Genomic DNA, 9,867 nt, shown 5'->3' with positions numbered 1-9,867 from the left:
CCTGGAAGTATTTAAAAGACGTGTAGATGAGGCGCTTAGGGACATGGTTTAGTGGGCATGGTGGTGTTGGGTCGACGGTTGGACTCGATGATCTTAGAGGTCTTTTCCAACCTTAATGATTCTATGATTCTGTAACTATTCCTTCTTCTATAACCAGGGAGCTGGAAAAAAACTGCTTTCCTGCATCAGAGGCAGGACTCACGAGGAAGGTCTCTTTCTTTGGCTGGGGACTCGCTTGGGCCAGGCAGAAATGAGAAAAAAGAGGGCAGAAGCCAACTTCTCCGTGGTGCCAATAGTTCAGGCAGGTGAGTTTTCCAGGAGGAAGTCTACACGGAAGCAATAGCCAGCCTGATAAGCTGGGAGAGAGGATTTCAACGGAAAATTTGAAGTCCTGCACTAGGTGCACCTAACAAAGTGACTTCTTCTGCTACCAGACCATTCCTCCAGTCCCATCTGTTTAACAAAACCCTTTAGTTTGTCTCCCTGTACCGCAGCAATTCTGCAAACAACTTCCAGTGAGTTGCTTAGAGCTAATCCTCTGAAAATTCATTCTGTAATCCAAGGATTCATCGCTATGGAAACTGCTTATAATCGGTACTTTTTATAGCTTAAAAAAACCAGCATCAACAAAAGCTATTGTAACTCCAATTGATAGTTATTTTATTCCCACTGGAGACTGCCAGCTTTAGAAAGGGGACATGGATCTTCCTGGTAATTTAAGGGAATGAATAATATGAAAGCATCCAATTAAGCTCATAAACATAAACTCTGCTGACATGCAAAGATGCATCCATGACACCATGCAGGTGGGCCAGCATCATGAGCGATGGCATCAGCCCAGCTCGGCCACCTGCCCACAGTAAGGATGGAGGGAAAACCCTCCTGTGCTCTTCCCACCCTCCCAGTGCAATCAAGTCATAAGGCTTATCTAATAAGATAAATCATGATCAGCCCTTTTAAAAAGGCTTGATACCTTCTGGTCTGACAGCATCGGCCAAGATCAGTGCCTGAGCCTTGTCCTTGGCAGGGAAGGATTTATACTACCACGTCAATCCATAGAGTTGACCAGCAGTTTCTGACCACAGGGAGACAGAAGGGCACATTCAAGTGAATAGGACAGAAGCGTGCAAAATTTGAGATGCTGGAGGAAAGCCTGAACATTTTGAATCAACCGCATGAGTCTGCTACGGCTGAATACGGTCCCGCTTGCCTCACAGCCCAGAGGAACTCCCCTTGCTTCTGCTCATCTCCGAGATGTGACTGTGGAGGGAAAGAGGGGGAGGATAAAACTTACGGCACCTGTGGCAGCTGGGAAAAACACTCCAAAAACAGTGAAGAAGGACTCCCCCTGGCTGTAGTCTGGCAGTGTGTTGTTGAACATAAGCTCTTCGGAGTAGCCAACGAAGCCATGCTCTGCAAAGACATGGAGGGCAAGAGAACCTCAGAAATCACAGGGACTGCAGGAGACCCTCCAGCCTGCTCTTGGCAACCACCCATCCTCTAAACACATGTGACAGCAGTGGCTGTTTCCAGGGATAGTTTGAAAGGATGAATGTCAACTTATTTGGTGGGGGGAGAAGGCAGAGAAGAGGTCAGTGTGGTTACAAGGGTGCAAATGCCAGGGAAAGGTGCAGTGGTGCAAGCCAGCATGTCGAGAGGCGCCGCCAGGCTGGGTGGCTCTCGCCAAGCCAGAACACGTATCGTATCGAGTCCTGCCTGTGAGCAAGCAGGACATCTTCCTGTAAAACCTGTCCACAGAGGAAAACTGGCTGCAGGGATCAGCTAATATTTATACTTATTTATCCATGCCACTTTAATCCTCTTTCCAAATAGAGCAAAATTATGCTGCCATAAGACAACTGCATCCCTGAGCAAACCCTAACACCGTATCCCAATTCTGTGTTTCTGCCAGTCAAGCTCCTGCACAGACAAGACCTGAGATGTGCCCATGCTCTGAAGCTGCTACCAACACACCCAGTTTATACACTGGTTGCCAATGAGCCCAGAGCCAATAAAGCCAGTTTGCTGCAGGGTGGGCTCTCCCCTACAAGATGGGTTTCCCAGTGGAGAAGGAATAAGGTGCTCTAAAACTGCTCACTGCCGCGTTGTGCACTTACCCTCCTGATGCCATTCTCTCCTGTTGCTGCGTTATCACCTCCAAACCAGGGCTAAACATGGGGCTGTGCATCACGACCAGCCGCCCCCCTCCCAGATCTTCTGCAGATGTTTATCACGGCACAACAAGGAGCAAATGCCGAGACCTTGGGCTGTGCCCTGCTCCCCACACCGACTTCTGCCAAGTCTTTCCAAGGTCATACACACACAAGTTTTACTTTCCAAACAAAAAGTTGTACAGAAGATGGGAGAGAGGAGAAAGCAATGGGTAGGATATCAATATCATGCAACTGGTTTACTGGGTATGTAATGGAGGATCCTGCTCCCTCACTTCACACTGGCAGGACAGGTCAAGTTCTTCCACAAACCTGGATTTGTTAGGAACAGTTGAGCCCAACAGCTGACATGCCAGCAGGGCATTAATTAGGAAAGATTTTCAATGCTTATAGGTAGAAAAGATAACTCATGAAAGCAGGTTAAGGAATTAATGATACGTCTATGAAATTAATAATTTCATTTTCAACAGACAACACTGCTTTTTAATGGAGTATCTTAATCTGTGGAAAGTCCTCCTCCCTATCAGTAATCTAAATGCTCGTGCCAGCTGGGGGTGGGAGGTGAGCAAAGTCAGTTCCTTTTTTTCTCCTGCCACTACAATCTATTTCCACAAGACATGTGACTGCAATAACTTGAATTTTCTCATTAGCAGGCAGGATGTTGTTTATGGCTGCACAGGGTGATGGCCACAAATTAAAAAAAGATTCCATCAAAGCTGTCCCATGCCTCAAAGACAACATTAATGATGTTTGGACAATAGATTAAACCGGAAAATTAAATCAGAGCTCTAAATGGGTATGTCTTGCGTTCAAAGTCTCAGAATATAACTAACCACAGAGCTTTGAAGTTGCCACAGAAAAATCCTATAGATAATCAAAAGTTTCCTACTACATCTGCATTCATTGTGTTGCCCAAACATGGATGGAAACACACTGATAGAAGAGGTCTCCTGCTGCTAGGCTTTTTAAAAGCACCAGCTATCTTCACTAGGAACAAGTCGCAGACGAGATTTAAAGGGAATAAGCTCAGCACAACACACTGACCTCTGGACCTCACAGATGTCTGCAGAAAGTGCAGCTTCTGGAGAAATAAAGGGGGGATTTGTGTAGGTTGTACGTTCCCGCAAGACCAGACCTGAGCTCCTTCAACTGGAATTTGCGCCCACGACAGCACGGCACGTGGGCTGGCTGCAAAGCTCCCACCAAACTGCTCGAGGTAAATTTCGGTCCGCAGCCAAGGTGTTTTTCACAAAGTATGTGCTCCTCATAGAAATGTTAATGTTTCATTAGTAAAACAAACAGAGTGGGCAGAATATTCATCTCACCCCAAGGAGATCTGCAGACCTTCTCCAACCTGTGCTTCACAGCAGCAGCAGCAAATATATCTATGTCACTCTTGACAAAACTTTGCCCCACCGGTTCTTAAAAATCTCCTGTGAAGTGGACTCTAGCCTCTCTTGATGGTTTACTCTCATATTTTCCTGCCTTTATCACTTAGGTTTCCCCTACTGTCTAACCAAAACCATCCTGTTTGAAGTTCATGATACTATTTCTTGCCTGATCCATAAGCTATTTCCATTTTTTAACAGCATCCTTTCCCCTACTGGAAACAGTCCCCATCCTGCACTGGCGCAGTCGACGGTTTCTGCCAGGCTGTAAAACTTTATGTTTCTCTTTATCAAACCACAAATCGTCCTTTTCATACCACTTCCCCAGCTTGTGCAAGGTCATCTGGAAGTCTGACCCTCTCAGCCAGGCTGCTGCGAGCCCTTCCCAGCTGGGGGTCATCTGCAAATTGAATCTGCATATTCTCTTTTCCATTATCCAAGCAGTTAAGGAAAATACCAAATAACACCAAACCAAAACCAGACCCTTGCAGAACCTCACCAGGCATAGTGTCCTGCTTTGCAAGTGACCTATCTCCAACCGGGGTCTTCCAACCGGGTTTTGGGGCTATATAATTCAACAATGGGCTGATCCAGGCACTTTGGGTGCCTTATGTCTCCTTTCTCATACAAAAGGCCAAGTATACAACGAGACTACATTTTCTGTGATACCATTTTGGCCATACCGTGGCCAAAGAGAGACCGTGAGACCCATGAGTCCGATGTCTGACCTGCACCTGTGCGCATCTGAGCCCAATTAATCTTAAGAAGCCAAACGATCCCTTGTGCTCCATCCATTCGTCTGCTGTTCCCTTTCCTACTTTATTCCCCTAAGTGCAAATCCTGGGTGGGAGAGACGAAGCCCAAAACCATGGCAGATGTCACTGGAACCACAGAAAATGACAGCCGTGGACCTGTTGAAAGAGCCACAGGATGTGCCTACGACTCTATCCCACTTCTGCTTCCTTTCCTTGCGGCTCTGGCGGGCGAGAGGAAGCCCAGCCATTCCACATTTCCCTTTTATACAGAAACAGGAGCTTTCTTGTCTAATTAAAGAAAAGTTCATCCAAATGTTACTTGTTATTGCAACCTCATTTCTCAGTCAATCACCCTCCCGTGAAGCAAATCTCACATTCCTTTTGATCGGTTTTACACCAGGATTTGCAATCGCCATCAATTTAAGCGAGCTATCGGCATGTGACCGCGGAGCTGAGAACAACACGCTGTGAGCATCTCCTGGCTGCCCTCATGCCTGCGACCAGAGCGAGTCATCTGTGACCTTTCAGCTGTCATATTAATGGGACTAATTGTAGCTGACGGGGCAATTGGGCTGAAAATCATCCAAAACAAAACAGGAATCAGCAACTGAGACCAATCGGTTAAACCAACAGAGCACTCGGTCGCTTGTTCACAGAGTCAATTATCCACATCCCATTGAAAGTGCACTTCAAAAGGACGAGCTTCGGAAGAAGGAGGGAAGGAAACGTGATAGGGTCTATATTTGGCTCTCTGATCTCCAATTTTTTTTTTTTTTTTGGTAAGAGGATCTTTTCCTCCAGCTTACTGCTGGGTACATGAGATCCAAGCCAGATTCCTCCCTCCTTGCTCATTACAAAATGTTTGTCTGACAAATTTTGCTCTCAATCAATTTATGCAACCCCACAGCCTCTAAATCCTGCCTTTAATGATCCTGCTCTTGGTTGGCTTGCAGAGGGCTGGAACTGAAGTGCTATAAACAATCTTCCTAGTGTCATGCTAGGAGGAAAAGAATCCGGTTCCTTCTCTGTGCCATGTCAGCCTTATGGGAAATGCACAATAAAGAGCGGTAATGATTTATTTTCATCATTAGATACTCAATAAGGAGCAGGCAAATAATGGGTTTCTCAAGTGGTTGAGCTGAAGTAAATAAACAACAGGGAAAAAAAATTGACTTAGAACAACATCTGAATTATTCCTGTGATTTTTGACAAATTAAGTCCTTCCGGTTGCCCTTATTAAAATGATGTAATAAACAATAAAAACCACCTAGCAAGTTTCAAATGGAAGAGCTTCCGGGATGAGCATCCTCCATTCACAAGCGCAGGGGGACCACAGAGGGGGCTGCACATCAGCCCGATGCAGGTGGAGGAGGAGGAAAATGTCCCCCCCATTCTCATGTCCCCCCGGCCACCATGGATGCTTGGGAGGAGGTACCAGCCTTCGCCTGCTTGCCACCGCTGCATCCCCCCTCCGCCCCGGCTGGTTTCCACATTTGAGCTTTTCTTGCACTTTCATCCTCTTTCACGGGGCGAGAGGTGGGAGAAAGCAGCCGAGAAGGTTTTCAGCACTCGGGACACCCCTTAGCAGGGCGGCCCCTCCATGAAGCCCAGGGTTTCAGAGTGGGACTCAAGGAGGTTGGAGAAAAGGCGCAAAGCGAAGACGTGGTTACACGGGGTCAGGCCATTGTGCAACAGCACAGAGGACGACGGCACTGCCAAGTTCCAGGCAACCTGGAGCTCATTACAGATTAGTCAAGTCCTGGCCAAATTCAATAAGCCTGTTCACAAGCTTAAGGTTAAGTAAACCCTGGCACTGAGGCAGGGGCTAAATAATGCAAAAATGGAAAACCACCTTAAGAAACAGCTCCCAGAAGACGGTCACGTATTGCACTCTGCTTGTGATTAGAGATTTTAATTACAAAGGTGAATGCTGAAGGCTTGAAATGGTGAGATTTTTTTTCTTTTCCTAAATAAGTAAGCCCACACATTCCCGCCTGGAAGGTACTTGCTGAGATTTGCTTTCAGAGGAACAGCTGGAAGTGTTTGTCTTGCAGCACATTTCCCAGGTCTGACCCCAGCGTTTTCAGGATCCTGTGTGATGTAAGACAGAGAGAGCCAAAGAGTAATTATATATCCTTGGCATAATTATCTCCTCTCTCTCTCTTTCCCATTTCTTCTTCCATCTCTAAACCCTTCTGGCCTAAGCTCTGAAATCCAGTCGTTCCCCTTGGACACCAGTCCAAGTGCACACCCGGAGCGAGGTCCTGGTGCAGGTGCTGGAGATACCCGGGCACACCAGTGTGGAGAAAACAGGAATGGTCCTCACAGCCTGGTCCCACAGCTGCCATCCTCACCTGAACACACACCTCTGGAGTAAGATAAGTTTCACTCCTCACCAGCCATATGCTTGCATTTTCCTCCTCCAAACTCTTAGCCGAGGGCAAGGTACAAGCCCAGCCCAAGCTGTTAACTCCCGAGTAGGCAAGTCAAGCCCTGTCAGGTTGGTAACTCTCAGAAGTTGTGGTCTATCAGATGACTGTTGGGTGGCCTAAACCAAATTAATTTCTACATAGGTCAAAGTGCTCTACAATAGGGAAGGAGTGAAATTCTCCCTCCAAAAGCCCTTGTAATACTAATTCTTCCCCTGCCTGCAGAAGTTCATCCGTGGATGATCTGGCAGTCACCAAACTCACCAAAGCGTACTTACTACCCATAGCCTATCACACAAGAACAGCATCCTCCCTTGCCAAGGGAAAGTCAGGCACGCCTGGCTTTAATGAAGCAACGTTTTGATGCCAAACCACCACCAGCAAATAGGTTTTTCAGCATCTCAGTGTGCAATTGCAGATACACAGGATTAACCATCCACATAGAAACCGTGGATGTGAAGAGACGGATGCAAAGCCATGAACACCATCCAAACCCCACAGTCTTTTTATCTTTGTGTTCCCCCCACGCTATGCAAACGCTGAAATTTAATTTAAGGCAACAAGCAGCACAGGATCCTCTGGCGCAACAGCTCTGAATGATGCTCTGCGCCAATGCAGCCACGCTCCAGATGGCTCTGGGCTTCCCCAGTGAAGGGGGTACTTGCACGTGCCAGAGAACGACGTGGGTCCAGCTGACCACAACCACAGCCTGCAACGCCACGCAGCACACCCAAGGAAGGCCCCTGAAAACAGTGCACCTCTCCAGTGGATTGGTAACATCAAAGAGGCATGAAGAGGGCACCAGTGTCATGAATAACACTTGAATCACCTTTCCCAACAGAACAAAAAATAAATCAATCAAAACGGTGCAGTCACAAGCCCCATCCCTCCACATCCCTCTGTGCACACGCTTGGCTTCCTGTGTTTGGGCTTGTTTAACACCAACATTAACAATCACATTTCCAATGTTCTTCCAAGGCCAGGCCGCTTCTGCAGCTGTGCCTTTGCAACCGCCCAGCTCCAGCTCCCGAGGTCCTCCCAGTATTTTTTCCCAGGCAAGTCCAACACTACCACCGCTACTCCCAGGCACTGTCCTCCTGCTGCCAGCCTGGTACAGGGCAGGTGGAGGCAGACATGTACGAGAAAAACGTGGAAAGGTTGGGAAGGAAAACAGTGAGAGGGAAGCAGCGCTGGAGGTGGACAGAGGACAGTGTGGTGTTTTTTCCGTGCTACCAGTCCACTGCTTAACTTGCTGTGGGCTGACACTTGGCCTGTGAGATTCATTGAACAGGTTTTCACCAGAAAGTCCCAGTCCTCTAAGAGACAGGGAACTGGTGAGTCATGAAAGCAAAGCGCGTTAAGAGGCAGAGCTGTGCTGGCAGATACAGAGAATAAACATAACCTTCACTGAACTCATACAGGGATACAAAAATGTTTTAACATCTTCCAGGACATCTCCTGCTACACCTTTGGATATACAAGTTTTGGCTGGAAGACCAGGAAGAAACAGAAGGAAAAGAGAAAAGCTGCAGGGGAGCAGAGCTGGAGGAGGATGGGATGGACTGAAGAGATCAATGCCCCTGTCTCCTGACAGCTACCGCTGGACTCATCTACCCAGGGGACCACATTCACCAAAGCCGGGTTGCCCTTTTCTGCAGCCCCAGTGCAATGCGTGTGTCATGTGAGTCAGCGTGGAACAGTGCACACTCCCTACGAGCCAGGAGCACATCTGCTCCATGCTGGACTTGTGGGCAGCAGCACAGCTCTGTAGCTGGAGATGGGGCACGTGCAGCCCAGCCCAGATGGAAAAGAGCAAATACAAGACTTCTGATACCCATGCCTGCAGATTCACCCTCCGTATGTCACAAATGACGTCATGCCTTGGGTTTGTCTCAGTCCTCAGGGCCAAGTCCTACCTGCTGACAGCTCCCACAGCCTCAGTATTTCTGCTTTGGGAGTCTTAAACTAGGTGAGGGAAAAAATAGAGAGGAATTTTTGTGTTGAATACATGCAGGTCAATGATTATGCAGTGATAAAAACACAGCTATTATGCAATTAACACAACAGCACGTGGCCACACTGACAGATCAGTGCAGAAAGACCGCAGAGCATCTGCTCGAGCTGCCAGGGCACTGAGAGATGGGGGATGCGGGAGCATCCAACCCATGCTGCTGCTGGCAGCCCTAAGCACAAAGTACTGGGAAGAAGAGGAGGTAAGAACGGGAAGGGACTAAATTCCCTCTGTAATTTCATCCCTAAATCCCAGTTAAAACACATTTACTATCAAAAGAGCTCAGAGCGATCACAGACCCCGAGCCACAGGCAGCAGGAGTGAAAGCAGCGGCTCTGCCGCTGCTGTCTCCGCATGCGGCAGGATGGTGCCAGTGAAAATTAAGCACTGGGTGCCACAGCCAGCATCTCCTCCTCGCTGGCCACAGCAAGTGGCATCCTCAAAAATGCCAAACCAACGCTGAGCAGCAAGAGGCAGCCCAGGGCGGGGAGAGGAGCCCATTGCTATTTTTCTGCTTGTGGTGAACAAATAAGCTCCTATTTTATCATTAGCACTAGGGAGATGGTTTCATAAATTAGGACAAACAGCACACTTACGTTTCAAATTCGTCAGAGCTGCAAGTAGCAAAAAATAGACAGGTTTTAGTGCAAAAAAATTTGGCAAGAGGGGGGTGGGGGGAGAAGGATCAGAGCAGTTTTAAAGAAAGAAGGAAAGGAGTTCCCTTGCCCAAGACTTTCTCTGCACCCATAATAAGCCTGGCAAACCCAAAATGAGAGATTATGTAAAATCTGTAATTGAAGGAGCAAAAGCCACAGTTAAAACAATCTAAAAAGGCCAAGCCCTGAGAAAGGCAACTCGGATCCCTTATCTTTTGATGGAAAAGAATGTGCTCCCTGAGATTAATGACGTGTTTACCCGAAAGGAAATCGCCGCCCTTCTGAAGCAGTGAGTGTTTGTTCCTCCCAAGCCTCTGTTTTCTGCTCCAGAGCTGATCTCCCAAACCTCCTGTTTAAAGTCAACACACAATACGGCTTCCTGCCACCATGGGCTCCAAGGGGTACCACCATTAACCCCCTCCCGAAAACCATCCTCCACCGCACCTGTCTGTCCCGG

General features: G+C 47.8%; 1 protein-coding gene across 1 annotated transcript in view; it reads right to left on the bottom strand.

Annotated features, from left to right (window-relative positions):
- The window catches only part of SLC12A8 (solute carrier family 12 member 8), a 54,130-nt gene that overhangs the window by 26,021 nt on the left and 18,242 nt on the right, over positions 1 to 9,867 (bottom strand). Inside the window, exon 5 of the mRNA XM_009290997.2 lies at positions 1,300 to 1,413. Coding sequence (XP_009289272.1) covers positions 1,300 to 1,413 — 114 coding nt within the window. The remainder of the gene's footprint in view (positions 1 to 1,299; positions 1,414 to 9,867) is intronic.

Source organism: Aptenodytes forsteri, unplaced genomic scaffold (genome assembly GCF_000699145.1).
Source record: "Aptenodytes forsteri isolate BGI_AS27 unplaced genomic scaffold, ASM69914v1 Scaffold29, whole genome shotgun sequence".
Classification (NCBI taxonomy): domain Eukaryota; kingdom Metazoa; phylum Chordata; class Aves; order Sphenisciformes; family Spheniscidae; genus Aptenodytes; species Aptenodytes forsteri.
Note: the sequence above shows the minus strand (reverse complement) of the source record. Positions and strands in the feature narration are given on the sequence as shown.